The sequence below is a fragment of the Drosophila simulans genome, chromosome X (genome assembly GCF_016746395.2).
Source record: "Drosophila simulans strain w501 chromosome X, Prin_Dsim_3.1, whole genome shotgun sequence".
NCBI lineage: Eukaryota > Metazoa > Arthropoda > Insecta > Diptera > Drosophilidae > Drosophila > Drosophila simulans.
This window is the reverse complement of record NC_052525.2, coordinates 14,202,218-14,221,595: the sequence shown is the minus strand read 5'-3', so window position 1 is coordinate 14,221,595 and position 19,378 is coordinate 14,202,218. Positions and strand designations below refer to the sequence as shown.

The 19,378-nt window shown below is 40.3% G+C and overlaps 5 protein-coding genes across 21 annotated transcripts in view; 3 read left to right on the top strand and 2 right to left on the bottom strand.

Moving 5' to 3' along the window:
- LOC6725959 (Ca(2+)/calmodulin-responsive adenylate cyclase) overlaps nt 1–3,567 on the top strand; it is a 33,032-nt gene extending 29,465 nt beyond the window's left edge. For 11 of the 15 annotated variants that reach the window (XM_039298095.2, XM_039298094.2, XM_039298096.2 and 8 more), the window contains 2 exons: nt 153–853; nt 915–3,567. In XM_039298095.2, coding sequence (XP_039154029.1) covers nt 153–853; nt 915–1,345 — 1,132 coding nt within the window. In that variant the 3' untranslated portion in view covers nt 1,346–3,567. Of the gene's footprint in view, nt 1–152; nt 854–914 lie in introns of those variants that run through there. The other 4 variants (XM_039298109.2, XM_039298107.2, XM_039298108.2 and 1 more) reach the window with 1 other exon arrangement.
- Nucleotides 3,568–4,791: 1,224 nt separating this feature from the next.
- On the top strand, nt 4,792–5,752 carry LOC27207643 (antigen 5 like allergen Cul n 1). Its single transcript, XM_016183333.3, has 2 exons — nt 4,792–4,946; nt 5,064–5,752. Exons 1-2 carry the CDS (start codon nt 4,830–4,832, stop codon nt 5,715–5,717), a joined length of 771 nt encoding a protein of 256 aa, XP_016039311.1. The 5' UTR covers nt 4,792–4,829; the 3' UTR covers nt 5,718–5,752.
- Nucleotides 5,753–6,908: 1,156 nt separating this feature from the next.
- On the top strand, nt 6,909–9,949 carry LOC6740324 (antigen 5 like allergen Cul n 1). Of its 3 annotated transcripts, none has more exons than XM_044923621.1 (2): nt 6,909–7,185; nt 9,725–9,949. In XM_044923621.1, exons 1-2 carry the CDS (start codon nt 6,970–6,972, stop codon nt 9,932–9,934), a joined length of 426 nt encoding a protein of 141 aa, XP_044779556.1. In that variant the 5' UTR covers nt 6,909–6,969; the 3' UTR covers nt 9,935–9,949. The 3 variants fall into 3 exon arrangements, with proteins under 3 accessions (XP_044779556.1, XP_039152886.1, XP_002077196.2); XM_039296952.1 differs by having other exon boundaries at nt 6,910–7,195; nt 9,735–9,949; XM_002077160.4 differs by lacking the exon at nt 9,725–9,949 and adding an exon at nt 7,766–8,061 and having other exon boundaries at nt 6,915–7,487.
- LOC27208055 (probable E3 ubiquitin-protein ligase makorin-1) lies at nt 8,130–9,417 on the bottom strand. The gene has a single exon (XM_016183681.3). It carries the CDS (start codon nt 9,275–9,277, stop codon nt 8,423–8,425), a length of 855 nt encoding a protein of 284 aa, XP_016039310.1. The 5' UTR covers nt 9,278–9,417; the 3' UTR covers nt 8,130–8,422.
- LOC27207733 (probable E3 ubiquitin-protein ligase makorin-1) lies at nt 9,898–10,859 on the bottom strand. The gene has a single exon (XM_016183406.3). The coding sequence runs from the start codon at nt 10,798–10,800 to the stop codon at nt 10,162–10,164; it is 639 nt and encodes a 212-aa protein (XP_016039309.1). The 5' UTR covers nt 10,801–10,859; the 3' UTR covers nt 9,898–10,161.
- Between the last annotated feature and the right edge of the window lie 8,519 nt (nt 10,860–19,378).

Genomic DNA, 19,378 nt, shown 5'->3' with positions numbered 1-19,378 from the left:
CGACAGCTTCCATTCCATGGCATATGGTGTAGGTTCGCCGCTTTCATTACCGGTATGGGGGTTGGCCCTATATTACTTATAATTTTAGATCCCTTAAGTGATATATGCATATTTGAAAACCTTATCCAATCAAGCGATTGTGACTCTTGCAGGCAAACCTCGGACACGGAGTCCTGCGAGATTCTGCACGAGAACCGCAACCAGATGCATGTGCTAGCCATGCTGGAGATGCATACGGCCAAGGAGCTGAATGGCAGCCATGCGCATCACGGGCAGCATCACCAGCAGCCACAGAGGACGCATCGCCAGCGACCGCGCTCCAAGGAGCTGCAGTACAGCCACGAGAGCTTGGACGGACTGGATGGAGCGGTGCAGTCGCAGTCGCAGCAGCGACACCAACGATATCACCACCACCACCATCACCACCAACAGAGGCAGCAGCAACAGCAGCGCTACAACCATGTGCAGGAGCAGGAGGAGCGTGACGACACCGAGGACAACCTGGCCGATGAGGAGTTTGAGGACGACGAAGTGGGTCGTGATGTGCGACAGAAGCGCCTACAAAAGTCCGAGCTCAATCACAAACGATCGGAGGTTGCAACAGAGGCAGGCAATCACCACGACGACGACGTGGAGGAGGAGGACGACGATGACGACGAAGATGAGGACCACCGGAATGGCGGGCGGGAGGCGGCACCGCTGACTAACGGCAGCATGCGCGGCCTGGAGGCCAATGTGATAAATGACGAGCTAAAGTACGGAGCAACCCATCTCAATCACCAGTCCATGGACTCCAATCCGTTGGAGAGCCAATCGGAGTGGTCGGATGATGATTGTCGTGAGGAAGCAACAGGTGAGAACATAGCTCTCTACCATTTTCTCTAACCATAACCAATGCCTTGTTTTTTTTTCAGGGGGAGCCGAGTCCACGGGCTACATCACGGATGAGCCCGGGCTGGAGAACATCTCGTTGCTGAACGAAGCTGGTCTTACCGATGCCGAGGGCGCTCTCTCGGACGTTAACTCGCTGTATAACGCGCCGGACGTGGACGACACTTCGGTGTCCAGCCGGGCCAGCTCTCGCCTGCTCAGCCTGGACTCGCTGAGCGGTCTCTACGACTGCGATCTGGACTCCAAGCACGAGCTGGCCATTGTCAATGCCTCGCACAAGATCTCCAGTAAATTTGGGCAGCCTCCATCTCCGGCACAGCAGCAGCATCAACAACAGCAGCAACACCAGCAGCAACAGCTGCAGCAGCATTCGCAGCACACTCAATCCCAAATTCAAGCCCAATCGCATTTGGCTCCGGTTCAGTTTCAGTCCGCCGAGGAGTTGAGAGAGTAAAGATTGAAAGTTCGTGTGAAGCAGGTGGAGCGTTAAACACTCAAACGTTGTTATTGCTATATGCAAATGGTGTCTAATAATTTACAATAAACCAACCTAAACTAAAGTAAACTAAATCTAGAATAGGTGACAGATATGCATATGTCGAAATATATATATATTTATGTATGTATAGAAGCAGAGGCACTTAAAGCTGCTCTAAGGCACCCCTAGATGTAAGCCCGTTTACTTTACTGTGGCTAGATCATGCCTTGCAGGTATTAACTCATATATAGTATATATTTAGTATATGCAAGAAGATCTATATGTATTGAAAGTAAACACGTAGTCATTGGTTACCCCGTCGCCAATTCGCCCAGTTAAGCGTTCCAGTTACTATACCGCGTGAAAAGCAAAATGAACTTGATATTTAGCCGCAACTTGAGATATCCAATGCTAATCCATGAATCCATCGTTTAGTGCGCTTAGTCCTCCTAAGGACTTAGATAGCGGAGGATCGCAGTTAGGCGACCCCTGACCACTCCCATATGTTATTAGTGTATGAATATATATAAATATATATGTATATGTACCATTTTAATCGAATAAGCAAAGATTTGGCAATTTATACGAAGCCACAACCAATGCATGACATGTTGTAAATAAAACAAAAACTTATAAATATTTTTTCGATATTACTGTAAGGCTATAAATTGCCCATAGACTGCTCCACCACCATTAATTCGAATTTTAAATTGAAATCGAAATCTTAATCATTTGAGATCTACCTACCAATTCGTATATTAATATTAATATAACCCGGGGAAGATACGTAAATCCCCCAGTTTTCCCTTCCGGTTCCACTTTTCGAGCTCCAACGCGTTCGTTGCCACGCCAAGCGTCTTTGATCTTAAATGTATGTATTTGTTTGTGGCCTACTCTTGGGCTCAACGGCAAAACACAGAAACTGGTTTAAACTTAGCTTTTGTATTCCAAATATATATGATGTTGCGAAATTTTAGTTTAAGTTCCCGAGTGCTCGATGGAGTCACTTAAAGTGGACTCCACCATGTTGCCTGCTGCACAATTGTCAAATTTCATTTGCTATGCTACACTTCAGTGTATTCGTTTGTAAGATCTGTATATAGAATATTCGAAATGATGGAAGAGAATTTACAATTATTAGACATATAAGATGCAGAGACAAAAGAAATATTCTTGATATTGTTGTCCCGACCCCAATAACCGAAACCAAACAAACAACCAACACCAAGCAAATGAATAAAAACTGAAACAAATCTCGTACAACTGTGCAAATGATAAATAAGGTAAATGATAAATGTAAACAAACAAATCCATATTTTGTGTGTGCAATTTATTAAGTCGCCCTAGGAGCGCCAAATATTATTAACAAAACTACACGAAAGCATGAACTTAAGCGATATATAATGAAAGCAACAACCACAGCTACTGCAAGAACTGCAAACAGCCCACAGATAAACTTCTTATGCAAATATATAAACACAAATAGCGCAGATCTGTATACATCAAATACATATGTACATATAAATGAAGCTGAGAACCAGCTGGAATAAATATATCTATATATACACACATTCATAAAATTGTACACTGAAGCAGAGACAGGAAGTTGGACTCGTGCAAGTATAGATTTATTTTTCTGTACTAAAAGAACGTAAATGGTAAAGAATTTAATATTATATATGCAATGGCAGTCCTCTGTCTATATCTACACGAAATAATGGCGGGAAAACAATGCCTTATAAGCAGGAATGAATTCTGAATCCAAAGGCCAATTGTCGACTCATTTTGATTCATAAATGCAATTATCAATTTGGCAAAAGTTGAATCATCAGGACTGTTCCAGATTCCGAGCGCAAGTAAATCGAAACTTGTATGTACTTAGTAAAAAACATTATTTGTTAGCCATAAAATCAACAACCTCTTTAAAATCCTATTTTCTAAACTGTTAAAACATATGTACTTTTAATTTTCTGATCTACATTTGTATCTTTTCTTAAGTTAAGTATTATTCTTTCAAAAGTACGAATTGTAATCGGTTAAAAGTAATTATTTTGAAAACTTGTTTGGGCAAATGGAACAGGCCTGTTTGAATAAGAAAAACCCTACTAGAAATACATAAAATGTCAGCATATCAAATATGTCAGAAAATTATATATATATATATATACAAAAATATAAACTGGTGTATTTTTTGATGATTTTGCTGGCATATTTCTTTCGTATTCGACTTAAAAAATGATTTCGCAATATTCGGGTTGGTCCATATAACTATTTGAGATTTTGAAGCTTGGTTTATACTTTCTTTTTTTAAATCAAAAAAAAAAAGTTGTTATAAATCATTGCAGTTGTTTCATTTGATATTTAACTTGTTTAACCGAAAGTGCAATAGTTTAGGCCAACATTTTGCTGGCTAAACTGGCAAATCGTTTGGCTAAGGGTGTTCCTGGCAGCTGGGTAAATATGGCTAATCTTGGCTAGTGGGTTTCGCTTTTGATCCAATGGCTTTTGTCTATGTTGCAGTTGGGCTAACATTTTGTTTGGCAAAGAGGGTCACTGCGACACGTGCGCCGGACTTTCTGTTTGTGTACTCACTGTACCTCATTTATATAGAAAAAATGCATGGTGGGGTTGAAATGGTTCTATTATTCCTTATAACTTTATTTATTTATACAGTTACTCGTAAAGTGAAAGGGTATACTAGATTCGCTAAAAAATATGTATAAATTAGTTGAAAGCGTGTCTATAATGGATATATATTCGTCACTAGCTGTATCGGTGCTTTTGTCTGTCCGTTTGGATGTCCGTATAAACGTCGGGATCTCAGGAACTATCAAAGTTAAAAAAAAATGAGATTCAGCATGCAAGCAAATATTGAAATATGTAAAAGAAAACGTGTTTAGATATTCGTAACTGAGGTCAGGAAATCACGACTTTATATATCCTGCATACTTTCTCAGCCATTAAGTCGATGGGATTTTCCACAGCTCAATGAATGCCAATTTTTTTTAGAGTTGTTTTGAAATAATCATTCAGATTAAACACAAAGAAACGTCTGTTTCTGTTTTATCTGATTCTTTTTTTTTAATTACTCATTAACATTTCTCTCATAACATCTTGTGCTCTTGTGAAAACAATCAGTGACACTCGGCTCCATGGCGAAGAACTCTCAGGTGCTTCCCGCAGACATGTTGTTTTCACCGCACCGATCGAATGACGTCTTTTGTGGGTGGCGGAGAAGGGTGCCATGAGTGGGTGGTGTTATTACACATTTGAGCAACCTCCCCTTACAAAAAAGGGAAGAGGGGGCGGCAGACTCGGCTGGTACAAATGAGACACTGTGGCGGTAAATATTTAATCAAATGTTGATAAAAAAAAAGAGAAGCAAGAACTGCTCTACACCGATTGCCATAAAAGCCCGTTGCCCTGTGGGAAACGCCAGCAATCAGGTCTGGGAATAGAAATGCGCAACTTCGTGATCATATTTAGCCTATCTCTGGCACTTGGCATCGCCTCCGCCACCGACTACTGCAAAAAGAGCTGCGGAAACACTAAGAATCTGGGATGCGACAATAATGGAGTGAGTAATCATGGCTATAATCCTTAGCAGGGGGGAGTTCTAATCCGGGATTATATGTACAACGTTATTACTTTAGAATATATTTTCGTTTAGCTAACTTAAGTTTTTCTTTTAAAGGCCTGGGCCTCAAGCTGTCCCAGTGACGCCACCCTGTTGACCCTCTCCAGCGCTGAGAAGGATGCACTGGTGGCTAGGACGAACGAGTATCGCAACCACATCGCCGGCGGACTAAATGCCAATCTAAGTGCCGCCTGTCGAATGGCCACGATCAAGTGGAACGATGAACTGGCTTACTTGGCCAGCTTGAACGTGAAGAGTTGTCAGATGAAACACGACGGCTGCCACAATACGGATGCCTTCGACTGGTCTGGCCAGAATCTGGCCTGGATGGGCTACTACAATCCACTGAATGTTACACACTATCTGGAGTGGGGCGTAGATATGTGGTACGATGAGGCGGTGTACACCAAACAGGCCTACATCGATGCCTATCCGTCGAACTACAATGGTCCGGCCATTGGTCACTTCACGGTGCTCGTTGCCGATCGGAATACGGAAGTGGGTTGTGCCGCGGCCACGTACTCGGTGCCCGGCCAATCGTACAAGGCCTTCCTGCTGGCCTGCAACTATGCGGCCACCAATGTCCTGGGCATCAAGATGTACAGTTCCTGCTCCAAGGCGGCCAGCAAGTGTACCACCGGTACCAATCCCAAGTACAAGTACCTGTGCAGCGCTAACGAAAAGTACGACGTAAACAACCTCTCCTATTGAGCGAATAAATAGAAGCTACGATTCAATTACTTAAATATATATATAATCTAATCAAATGAAGGGTAGGGTGGACCTTATTATCAAAGATAAACTAAAGCAATTAGTTAATTGGAGGATCTTATTTGACTCGAAACTGTTTATAAAGTTAAGGAACATATCTGTAACATTCCTATTAGTTTTGAAATACAAATACGAGATAAATTTTAAAAATATAATATAAATTAATTAAATGAACATACCAATTAATGAGTATGCCGGGGACTTCAGCGAAACAGCTCAGATTCGAAGAGCTTATCTCTTGCCTCTTAAAAAAAGTTAAGATAAACGATTTCAGATGAAGGCTCGTCTTGGATGTAAGAAACATCTTCTAGGAAATGTAGTATATGCCTGATGATAAGATAAAAAAACATTATTAACGCATATCTCAAATCTAGGAAAATCCCATTTTAATCCGTAATATTCCATTCCGCGATATGTTTCCGTTTTTATTTATTTATTTGATTTGACATACATGTAAGGGAACTGATGGCGTTATTTCATTATATTTGTTTCTTTGTTTTTAATTCCTTGTACTTTTGTTTATCTGAGTTTTGATAAAGAATGAAAACAAACTAATAAAACGTAATAAATCCGGTGGTTTTATTTAAATGGGGCCATATTTTTAGCACTAATTAAGCTTATCATCAAGCTTTGAACCTGACAGTAAACTTATGCACGGGTACCTGCAACTAAGGAAGTGCTCCATAAATTGAATCTCAATCAGTTCTGATAACAATCCAATTACCAGTCAGAAAAGTCTGCACGAGAAAACGACCTACCGCAATAGGTAGAATCACCTTATCAAAATCAAAGCAAGAAAGAACACTATAGCGTTCCCTCGACTATCAGATACCCGTTATATAAAGAGAAATTTCAAAGTTCTATTGAAACACAGATGGGAATTTATATATTTTTGTCTGTGAATTCAGATCTATATATATATATATATTTAGTTAGTTTAAAAAGACTGAATGGAATAATATGTACAAAATACAATTTTATTTCTTTCGTTTATCTGGCAGAACTAAATAGACCAAGAGTAAGTCCATCGTAAATATAGAAGTAGCGATTAGATTAGGCCATTGAAATGATTTATATTTGCACTCGATTAATTTCTGCCAATCAACAATTCTCAAATCTGCCCCTTATAAGCACATTGTCGGACGATCCAAGCAATAGATCGCCTTTGGGTGTTAGTCGAAACAAAGGCAATATGAAACTCGCTCTGCTTGCCATCCTGGTCGTGTCCTTGGGCCTGGCCCAGTCCACCGACTATTGTTCGTGGGACATTTGCAACGGTGGCTCCCACATCGCCTGCGGTCACAGCAACTGGTGGGACAGCAGCTGTCCCGGCGATGCCGAGCTGATCGACATCAACGATGACTACAAGTGGGTATTTGTTCACTCGCACAACGACAAGAGGAACTACATTGCCGGTGGTTACGATCCCAATCACAATGCCGCCTGCCGTATGGCCACCATGGAGTGGGACGATGAGCTGGCCTATCTGGCCTCCCTGAATGTCCGCCAGTGCAACATGGTGCACGATAGCTGCCACAACACCGACGCCTTCAAGTACTCCGGCCAGAATCTGGCCTGGCAGGCCTACTCCGGCGACCTGCCCGACATGGGCTACATCCTGGACAACAGCGTGCAGATGTGGTTCGATGAGGTGCACAACTCCAACTCCGGCATCATTGCCGGCGGATACCCATCCGGATATAATGGACCGTAAGTTTGTCTTTGGTTAGATCTATCCTAACCCTATAAGAAAAACCTTTATTACCTTTTTTTTTCTGTGGTGTTAAAAAGTTTAAATAGTGTTGCAGTGAAATATCAAATAGAAACTAAAATCCACAAAAGAACTAGTGGTCTTTCATATACATTTTGTGACTAAGAAACTTAATGATAGAATTTTGAATCTAATGTGATGTGCGGTCTGATCGATTTAATTATGTCAGGTATATAATCAGGTATCTGAATAATTTTAACTCTCACGTATCCCCCAGTGCCATTGGCCACTTCACCGTGATGATGTCGGAGAGGAACACCCGCGTGGGCTGTGCCGCTGCCAGGTACAATCGCGATGGATGGAACCAAGTGCTGGTGGCCTGCAACTATGCTACCACCAACATGATCGGACGCCAGATCTACTCCAGCTGTGACTGGGGAGCACAGGGATGCGGATCGGGCACCAACGGCGAGTTTGGCAACCTTTGCTCTCCATCCGAGTGGTACGACGTGAACAGCTGGTAAATCCACCAAATTCAAAGTGAACAATTAAAAGCTATTTCGAAAGACTATATTCAGAAAAATGTTTTCAATTGTAATTCAGGTGATGCCATATTTCAAATATCGAAAAATCAATTTGGTTATCTTAGTAGTTTTATTAGATAAAAGTACGAAAAATTTTAAAACATCAAGTCCAGAAAAGACAATTATGTAAACAAAAATTTTGTGCTGGAGTATTTGTTCAATTTTGTTAAGCTTATAGTACTAATTGCTTGAATTCGGCTATATTGGGATATAATGTACCTAATATGTTTTGTTTGAAATGAACATATCGCACGAGTCACTGAGAAATGGATCGATCCAATTGAAATTCAGTCGATCGGTCAAATGCCATGCGTGGTATTTCATTAAAATCAATAGTATTGTCCTAGCCATCAATATGAATTGGAGGCATTTGATGCTGTCTGGTTATTGTCACATCGACGATGGTGTCTGTAGAAGCACTTGTTTCCAAAGGGACACTTGCCCGAGCCCCTGTTGAAGTACTTGCAATCCTTGGTGCCCATCGCCGCTCGATATTCGTTTAGCAACTTTTCCTTATCCTCCTTTGTATCCACCCAGTAGACACTAGGGCACACGAAATCCGAGAAGACGCGACATTCGGGGCAACCACGCGTCACAGTGGGCTCGAAGTTGTGGGCCTTACGCCATGTGCGAATGCACGTCAAACAGAATATGTGCTTGCACTTGGACAGGATGCCAAAGCGACGTTCACGCCCCTTTTTCTCCAAGACGGTATCGAAGCAAATGCCGCACGTCTTGTCCTTGGATCTGGCTATTGCAAAGGATAGCTCCATCGCCTGCTCGTGCTGCTCCAGACACTCGCGATTGTGCTCACGGCGTTGGTTCCGGTCCCTCGGGTGGAGGCAGTAAAGGTCGCACATCCTGCAAATCTCCATGTGAAGTGGATACGAGCACTTACTGCCCCAGATACAGCTGCCACCATATGGACAGATATCCTGGACGCCTTCAGTTGATAGGACCTCGGCAGGATTAGCTTTGTACCTGGGCACGAACTCTGGTGCATTTGCCCAGGTCATCTGCCGACTGTAGCTGCTGGTGGTGGCCACCACTTGATCATTCTCCACGACTTCATTCGCGAGTGCCGATCTCTGCGGACTCTGGCTCTCATTTGGTGTCGTATTGTGCGAGTATCGGCATAAATTACCGAATCGACAAGATCCAAGCGAATGGAAGCGACAGATTGTTTGACTACGGCGATACGACATAATGAAAGTAATTTTGAGAACTTTTTTTCGGTTCTTAAATAGCGTTGCAAAATTTAAATAAAAAAATATACAAACTACCCTTCTAAAATACGGTTTAGCTACTGATATCCAAATAGGTATAAAATTCTATGGCGACTAAGCTACAAGTCTTTCAAGAAAATAAAAAGATCGTTGTCGCTAAAATCAAAGCATTCTGTGTTATAAAACATTAAATGAATTAATGTAAATATTTATGCAATTTCTAATTAAGATATCAAATGCTTCCACTTTAGGCCATTTGGAACCCTTTGAGATTTTGAAAAAAGCATATTTTCGTACTGAATTCCCTTAAGATTTTTCCCCAGGCTTTGGTTGCATCAATCTGTATTGTCGCCTCTTGAACCCACCATACCCCAGTCAATTGCCCAAGCGGTCTTTGTCCACTCGCACCACGACAAGAGGAACTACATTGCCGGTGGCTATGATCCCAATCACAATGCCGCCTGCCGTATGGCCACCATGGAGTGGGACGATGAGCTGGCCTATCTGGCCTCCCTGAATGTCCGCCAGTGCCATTGGTCACTTCACCGAGATGATGTCGGAGAAAATAATGGAAATAAAAATTTGTTGCTCGAGTATTTGTTTAATTTTGTAAAGGTTATATTGCTAATTGCTTGAATTCGGCTATATTGGGATATAATGTACTAATTAGGTCGATGTGTAGATGAACGCCCTATATTAAGCTCAGTGTTGTACATTATAGTATATGTCCCCTCGTCCGTCTAAAGAAGTGGCTTTGTTCTCATATGTTTTGTTTGAAATGGACGTATTGCTCGAGCCACTGAGAAATGGATCGATCCAATTGAAATTCAGTCGATCGGTCAAATGCCATGAATAGTATTTTATTAAAATCTATATATGTAAAAGTCATCATCCACCCTTGGATGACGTCGATAGTAGTCATCAGGCATACGACGGTGTTTGTAGAAGCAACTGGTTCCAAAGGGACAATCTCCAAAGCCCCTGTTGAAGTGCCTGCAATCCTTGGCGCCCATCGCCGCTCGATATTCGATTAGCAACTTGTCCTTATCCTCCTTTGTATCCACCCAGTATTCACTAGGGCACACGAAACCCGAGAAGACGCGACATTCGGGGCAACCACGCTTCACATTGGACTCGAATTCCTGTTCCTGACGCCATGTGCGAATGCAAGGCAAACAGAATATGTGCCTGCACTTGGACAGGATGCCAAAGCGACATTCACTCCCCTTCTTCATAACGACGGTTTCCAAACAAATGCCGCACGTCTTGTCCTTGGATCTTTCTATTGAACGGTATATCTTCATGTTCTTTGATACATTTTCCCCAGTCATCTGCCGACTGTAGCTGCTGGTGGTGGCCACCACTTGCTCATTCTCCACGTCTTCAGCCGCGAATTCCGATATCTGCGGACGTTGGTTTTCATTTGGTGTCTCATCAAGCGAGTATCGGCGACGATTTGCTAGCAATCTACCCAATACTTGACTACGGCGAGACGACGACATTATGATGAAACTATTTATTGCGAATACTTATTGCGACGTATAGAATACAATGACGACTGGAGCTACAAAGCTGTCTACGAAAATAAAAAGATCGTGGACGCTAAAATCAAAGCATTCTGTGATCTAAAACATTAAATGAATTAATATAAATAATTATGCAATTTCTAATTAAGAAATCACACTAGATTTCCGTTTTGGGCCATTTGGAACCCTTTAAGATTTTGAATAAAGCACATTTTCGTACTAAATTCCCTTAAGATTTTTCCCTAGGCTTTGGTTGCATCAATCTGTATTGTCGCCTCTTGAACCCACCATACCCCAGTCAAGTGCCCAAGCTGAATCCCCATCGGCGGTGTAATCTCCAACTGACTGACTGGCTCAACAGTTGTCGCGATTGATTTGGCAACTGGGTATTGGATATAGGGTATTGAGTATGGAGTATATTGACTATTGGTTGTCGCAGCTTACGGAATTCCACAGACGACTTGCGGCATTGCCACTGCCACATCAACGAGTCTTTTGCTTCCGGAAACTGTTGTCTTGTACAACCGATTAAGTCGGCTAACGAATCGGGGTGAATCCCCCCAGTGTTTCCGTCATGCGGATTGTTGTTATATGCCGAATTTGTCGTGAAATGTCTTGGTAATCAATTTATGTGCTCCGTCGTTCGTCGCTAGTTTTTGGGTGGCTTAAGCACCGCCATTCGGCAGATGCCGCAAGCCTCAAACTTTTTTGCCATCTGAATGCGGGATGAGGAGGAACGAGGATGTGGATGCAGATGGGTGCGGGCATAGGGATGGGTATGAGCTTGGGAATTCACCTGCGGAATTCACAACGATAACTTCCACTCAAATCCGCCTGAAGGCCATCAACTTTGACGGCCTGTCTTTGGTGTCTCGCTGTCGATGTGGTGGTTGTGCCTCTGTCTATCTGTCAGTAGCCTGTTGGTCGTCCCCTTCGTCCTGTTGCTCGTCGTCCTGCACTCTAAATAAATTTCATGAAATTAATGCGGAAGTTCCCATGCAATCAGATAGAAAAGCCTCAGTCTTCAGTCGCCTTCCTTTGTCATTATAAAGTTCAAAATTATTTTAGTAACACTGTCTATTTGTCTATTTTAGTGTTTGCAACCCACAGAAAAAATGTTTTGGCTTCTTGCTAAATATATTCTTCTCAAGATAAGAGATTAGATTCTAACAAATGTTCATATATTCTTTATATAGCTTATTTCAATATATTAAAGTGGTCATCATATATTTTACCCATGTGCCACATAAACATTTTATTAGAAAATACAATCGCTGTTAAATTTATACACTTAGAATTTTGGTAAGCTAAAAGCAATGGGTTTTCTTTCAGTGCCCTCGTCTTCCGTTCTGGCGTACGTGAAAATGAAGCATTTTCCATTTGATGATAACAAAACATGTTCGGCATATTGATGAATGCCTCGAGAGAATGGGTGTCCCTATCCAGTGCCCCTGCTCAGCTCCCAGCTCCCAGCTCCACCTCCGACCCCCTCACCATCCTGGCCTCTCCTGGCGGCACATTTCAGCACATCTTGCGGCAAGGACTCGAATTAGGCGGCAGCTTCAGCAGAGCTCCGTGCTCGATTTTAATGATGTGACTGATGGACGCCCACCGAAAAATATGTGTACTTTACACCCATACCTACCCACTCGTATTATTTTTCCCTGGCATTTGCTTTTGCTTTTGCTTACTTTTCATAACTACCCGCCGCGGAGAAGCGTTTGGCAGCCTGTTTATATATGCGGGCTCCAACGTTTGTTTGCTTTTTGGAATACGTGATTCGCCCACGGTGCGGATGTGGAATGTGGGTGTGGAGTTTGGGTGGCATCATCACAGCATCCGTAGTGAAAATATAAATAATAATAAAAATAATTTCTCACTTCATTTGTTGCACAAATCGAAAAGTCCGTTCGTGTCTGATGAGTTTCGTTCCTGTGGATTTCGACCTTCGATTTATGTCTGGAATGCCAATGTGTCCACATTGCGTATGTGTACTATCCTTATTTTTGGCAATAAACTTTAACCATACCACGCACATAAAATATATAGCTAAGGCTAGCTAATGAATAAATGGACGTTTGAATAAATTACTTAATGAGTTTAGTTCACGGCCGGATTTGATGAATTGAAATGTGCGCCTGCGAATAAATAAAGAGTTCAGAGCATTAAGGAGGAAACTACTAAATAAATATTTCAGTCCACAAAAATATATCAATAATGATAATGGCGTTGGAAATTTCTCGGCTAAAAAGTTATTCAAATTCGTTTACAGCAAATTGCCAGCTGAATCTTATTCCGCATTAAATGTAATTTAAATTACCAACAAATTGTGACAAATGTCTTATATGAAAGTAGGCGCGTGTGAGCAGGTGGAATATTCAGTTATCTTTTATATATATATATATATAAATACATTTAAGTCTTGCACAGGAAGCATTAAAAAAGGTTGATATCAGGAAGCCAAATGACGGCAAGATAGTAGAAAATTGAGACTGCCAAGTCAAAAGAGTTTGTATATGTATATTTATAAAGGTTGGTTGTATAAGCCAACTGTTTAGCAGAAGAGATGATTAAAAATGAAATCAAAATGAGAAGTAAATATTTTCGAGCCATTTTTAATAAATATTATTATTATTATTATAACTTGAAGGGGTTCCTGTGTTCATATTTGAATTGAGCGCGTACTTTTCAAGAACCGCGCAGATCTCTTCAGTGAAAATATTAAATTAGCTGCCAAGTTGTGAGCCAATTTCAATTTGTGCTCCGCGTGCCAAACAGATTTTAAGCCATCTCAGACCTCGGCGCTTTTCTTTTGCCATGACTTCCATATTTTTTTTTCTCCTTTTTTCTTTTTTTGCCCCGTGTCGTTGACACTTTGAGTGCGTGTGTGTGTGTGTGGGATGCCTTGTGTGCGAGTGTGTGTGTTTTAGCTGCACAACGTAGCATACTTTAGAGCGCTGCCATTCATTAATCAAGTTCAGGGCACTTTAAAGTGGTCGCTTAGCCTCGACTCGTCACTTGGAGCTGAAAACTGAACTGAAGCTGAATCAGAATCTGAATCTGCCACCGGAAATGGGTTTATTCCTGCCTCGGAGGCAGCACCACAAACGCACACATGTGTGGTCAAAATATGAGGAACTTTGCAAGAAAGTACAATTAAATAAATCCATTTATTGTCTTAAAATTTAAATGAAAAATTTCTAGTTAATTATTGGATAATAACAACTTTTGCAAAATGTATAGATAATCTTTTATTCAATTAAATAATTGATTACACTTATACTCTTGTACTCTATTTGCATTGCATACTTTTAGGCGACGTTTGTGGTTCCACACAATTTTGAGTTGGAAAAGCGTTTAACAAACATTAACAAGGTGGCCAAAAATATAAAAAATTAAATAAATAAAATAGGAAATAAAATATGTCGCTGGAAAACCATATAACTTTTCCTGCAGCCCAAGCAATGGGTACAATTATATCAATTGTTACATTTAATGGCTTACTTTAGTGCGACCTCCGGCGCACTTAGCATGGTGTAAACTGTACCCTCCGGGCTCAGGTTAGCTGGATCCCCACCTTTTTTTTTGTTTGTTTGTTTGGTGCCCTGTGTGCACAATAGAGACAATATTGCTGGCATTTACATATAAATATTTATTGTCTTCCATGGCCCCAAGTTGCATGTGAGCGGTCAATTTAACACGAAACAACGGAGCATTTCTGGACAGGACTTCCCCAAGGGGTTATATCTGGCTCGTTTTTTTCCTGCTTATATTTATATATATATATATTTTTTTTTTTTTTGTGGTAGTGGTGGTGATAAGGAGCTGCTGTTGTTGTTCCAGTGGCCCCCTTTTGTTTGCCTTTGGATGCTGCCAAGATGGTGTAGATGGGGATGGAGGCTGGTCGGAGTTTAGGGTATTTCTTTGGCTTTTTTTATGACGACTATCAACGGTTATTGTGGGCAGGATGTGTGGGCTGCTCGAACTCCCCCGAGGATTTGTTTGGCCTGTCCTCCGGCTTTATTATTTCATCATTATAACATTTCCTCTATATGGACCAACGCACATATGCGTGTACATATGTGCGGTGAGGAAAATAAGAGCACTGAGAATATTTCTTTAAAGGATTATATATATGTATTCTCTATCGTTTTCGGAACTTGTTGCGGTCTTGCCGACCGATAAATGAATTGCAAGGCAGCCTGCTAGAATTAAATCGAAATAAAATAATACAATAATAGTATATATATATATATCTAATATGATTAGAATTAAAATTCTATGTCTCTAGAATCTGTATGCTGAATCTTAACCTTCTAGCCTTTTGTAGTTCCTGAGATATCGACGTGTATACGGACAGATCGACTTGGCAATTGATCCTGCTCAAGAATATATATACTTTGTATGGTCGGAAACGAATCTAGTATACCCTCTACAAGTTACTGGTTAAAAATGTAGGTTTTTTTTCGAATAGTTTCTGGTCCAAATTGTTGACACATTAAAAGCAGCTTGGCTGTATGCGACCACCAATTTTACTATTAATAAATTGCATACACATAGCTTATAATTTGTTTACCCAACAAATGATACAACAACGATTTGCAACCGAGTTCCCAGTCAGATTGTGCTGTCATGGGCATTTGGCATTCTGATTGTTGTTATTTACTTGTACTTTATTGTTGCTGCCAATTATATTGGTCACTCGCAAAGTACAAGGGCATAAGCTATTCGCAAATATAATAGAGTTATTTTTTTGCCCTATATTCTACTACATTTTCTCCTTCCTTTTTGCCCAACTTACCCATTAAATCATCAAGTGTGTGTTGTCAACTGGCCCAAAGGCGTTGGACGAAATTAGATACCAATTGTTACTCAAGTTGGCCATTATTGTTGGCACTTCCACCGAGGCATTTCGTTTGGCTGTTAGCTCTCAAGCGAAAATTGTTGCGCTGTACCAACTTTTAACACCGATTTCTTATTAAAAGAAACCCAAAAAATGCTTATATATTATTGATGTGTCGGTGAATAAAGGTTTACTGTGTCGCAAATGAAATTGTGTGATATGATGGGTAAGATCAATAAGTTTATATGATGATGATTTGATGGAGAGAAATGGGTATATGCATTTGTAATGTGGCTTGAGAATTATACAAAAATGTTATGTTATATGTTATATAAATATGTTCTACTACTAAATAATAATTAATATTATTCTAATAACATAGTTTGCATTATAAATTAGGTATAAAGAAAAAACATTTAAATGCTATTTAAGTTTAACAACATCCACTTATGTTAACAAATTCTTTAAAATACCCTAACAAATTGTATCATCTAACCTTTTAGCAAAACTTAAATAATATTATATAGTTTAAGCATAAGTTAATATACATGGTATTTCCGATCACCCAACTAATAATTCAACCTTGTTTTGGGGTATGTATTTTTCATCGAGTCTAAGCCAAATAAGAAAACATGTTTATCTTTTTCTTGACGCAAAGGTAGCTTCGTTGTTTGTTTTGATCTTTGATCGTCGCTTAATAATTACCTTTCAAATTTATATGCAAAATTCAATCGATTCGGCTAATTAGCGACAACACAATTAACTAATTGGCCAACGGCGCTCTCAAGTGATCGGGAGAAAGTGTGTAAAGAGAATTTGTTTATATTGCAAAACAAATTATTGGGTGAAAATGATGTATGGTAACCAAATAACATGGCTTATATAAGACGAGTTAGGGGCTTCCGCGCAACAAAAAAATAAATAAATAATGACATTAGGCGATACTACGATCTTATATGAATACATTTAAGATGATCAATCGCTTGGCAGATGCATGTCTTTTATTTGAGATTCTTCCGCAAATTGAAACAGGTTTATATAATTAAGTATGTCAGGCGAGATGGGATAGAGTTTCAAGAATTTCGTGAAAGGGAATCATAGATCACTATTCACTGGCTTTATTCGATTTATTTATTTATTTATGGCCACTAACGACGACAGGTGTCGCAGCTGAAGCTGCAATTCGATTGCATTGTCTGGCGATCCATGGTTGGTTTCCAGCAATTATGCTGAACAAAACGGCAGTTCATCTATAGACTTGCATTTGCATTTGGCTTGCCAGTCGGTTGGTGAAGGGTGTTCGAACATAATAACAATTGAAAATTAATCAGCACTAGTTGCTACGAGTATACTAGCAGAAGCGGACAAAAGCGTTCCGAGCCACGGAGCAACGTACCCACCTGCCAGTTACCATGTTTTGCATTGAATTACCAAATAACTAAATATTATTGCTTGATTACCGACTATGCTGATTTTTAATCTCTATCTCATTACGACCAGTTATAAATGATCTATCTATGTGGTATGTATGCAGCCAGGCAGTTGTATCTGAGTGCATTCGGTGCAGCGCAGTACCCTTTATGTTATTCAAATAACAACAGAAGTCCTCATAAAGTGTTTAATAGTTGAAATTAAAAATAAACAAAAAAAAATCAATTACCATTAAAGTTACTATGAGTATGCAATGAAAAAGGAGACGCATTTTAATGCTTGAATATGTAGAACATTAGCTTGGTTTTTCATCTATTAAATCTTGTTCCTATCTGTTTGGATTTAAAAAAAAAAATGTACCTTTGCCATCGCTGTAATAGCTCCCAACTGCAGTCGAGCAAAGGCCCTAAGCTTCTGCAGTCAATGGATGCACTTTTGCGGTCTCCGCCGCGGCATTGTGGCTTTCTGAGTCAAGGCCAAGCAGAGGCGTTCACTGAACCCCGCCGCCCAACGAAACCCATCATCACAATCATAATCACATAGACGGCATTATTAAAAGTGGCAGCAAGTGCGATAATTATGGCTAACGCTTAAGAGCAAGCTGCATCGCCTGCAAACAGAACATCAAGCGTACTAATTGAGTGTTCAACTGAACAACGACCAAGAATCGAAAGTTTTAAGATTCTAATTTAATAATTGCATAGTTTTTGCAACAAATAATGAAGGTGAAACATATTTGAAAGGGCTATCACTGAAGTATAGCTAACATTTGATAACATAACTTCAGATTTTCTATGCTGGCAAATTGATAGTTTAAAATCAATCGAACCTAACCTGCCTCAAACCCTAGAATTGTTTGATAATTGGTTATTAGGTATTCGAATCTTTAATTGATTCGTGATTGATTAAACATTACGTTTCACTTGGGTATTCCCCAGAAATACTCAAATCCCAATTGAATATTTTGTCGTGACACATGCGAGTATCTCTGAGTGAAGAGGTGTTGCAAGTCAACTAATAAGCGAAGATTAAGAATTTTATAAACTTTTGCCAGCCAAAACCCTTACAATAAACACATATGTAACTTTTGTTTTTGCGAGTGACAATTAAATAAATATCAACTAATGGGACAGCTAAACACATTTAATTGGCAACGAGATTGCCAGAATTGCCAGAATTGTGTGGAATTAAGAAATTGTATAAGGACGAACAAGGTTATTAGTGAGTTTAATAAAAGCTTTCTCTAATTTAGTTCATTATTTTTCAACGATTAAATGTGCATTCCTTCACTCTATTTATGTGAAGTAAAGAAGGAAAGGACTGCCACGACCACAATTTCGAACCAGTGATTTTATTAGTCTTGTAAATTTATATCGATTTGCCACCCCCATATGCCGCCGAACCGGTCACGCCCACACTTTGGAACAATTTATTATTATTTTTTTTTATTGTATTCCTTAATATCTATCGATATACCAGCAAATGATGAAATTTCGCGTTCGTATTCACACTAGCTAAGTACCGGGTATCTGATAGTCGGGAAACTCGACAATAGCATTCTCTCTTGTTTTTTTTTTGTAAGAACGTACAAACTTGTTTCTCCCATTTCTATTCCCGAAATCACTAATACACAGGTCTTCGGGGGGATTTTTCGCATTGTTTCTTGTGTTATTTTTTCTCCTGAAGTTGGACCTTCAGTTCTCATAGGGTTCAATTGAAAAAAGGTGGACTGCTGGCATTTCCACGTGTTTGCCCACATGTATCTCCGCCGCTTCTGTTTCAGTGTGTTTTGTGCGACAGCAGCGCTGCTCCGCGCCGATCGTACCGCCCAGCCGACCGACCGACCGACCCACACCACCCACCCACCGCAACACGACGGAATCTGCCGACGCACAGTGGGCCTGGCTAGCCACTACGCAAGCAAAATCTTTTCAGGCAAGTGTATCTTTCAATAAAATTGCAGTTGCTTAAAACGATCGCTAATAAATGATTTTTAAATTTGTTATAAATAAATGTAGAGTAAAAGACTATTAATGAAGCCCAATGAACTGCTTGTTAATTAACTATTTTCCAAGGTTGTGTGCCCTGAAAATACGCATTAACCTACCTAAAATATATGGGTTAACTGTATAGCTAAAAACCATTCAACTACATTCAGCTCTTGTTATCTTAGAGGTTTATTTTCTGGACTGTTGATTTTTGCCAGATTTTCGTCCCACTGTGCAGCGGCGGCAGCGGCATCGGCGTTTTACCGTGCGGCGGCCGCCCAGCGGAACTCAT

Excerpts from the sequence above, each read along its gene's own strand:
- LOC6740324 (XM_002077160.4), top strand. The coding sequence starts at position 6,970 with ATGAAACTCGCTCTGCTTGCCATCCTGGTCGTGTCCTTGGGCCTGGCC. Across the intron at positions 7,488-7,765 it reads CCATCCGGATATAATGGACC|TGCCATTGGCCACTTCACCG; the intron begins GTAAGTTTGTCT and ends CGTATCCCCCAG.
- LOC27207643 (XM_016183333.3), top strand. The coding sequence starts at position 4,830 with ATGCGCAACTTCGTGATCATATTTAGCCTATCTCTGGCACTTGGCATC. Across the intron at positions 4,947-5,063 it reads TGGGATGCGACAATAATGGA|GCCTGGGCCTCAAGCTGTCC; the intron begins GTGAGTAATCAT and ends TTTCTTTTAAAG.
- LOC27208055 (XM_016183681.3), bottom strand. The coding sequence starts at position 9,277 with ATGTCGTATCGCCGTAGTCAAACAATCTGTCGCTTCCATTCGCTTGGA.
- LOC27207733 (XM_016183406.3), bottom strand. The coding sequence starts at position 10,800 with ATGTCGTCGTCTCGCCGTAGTCAAGTATTGGGTAGATTGCTAGCAAAT.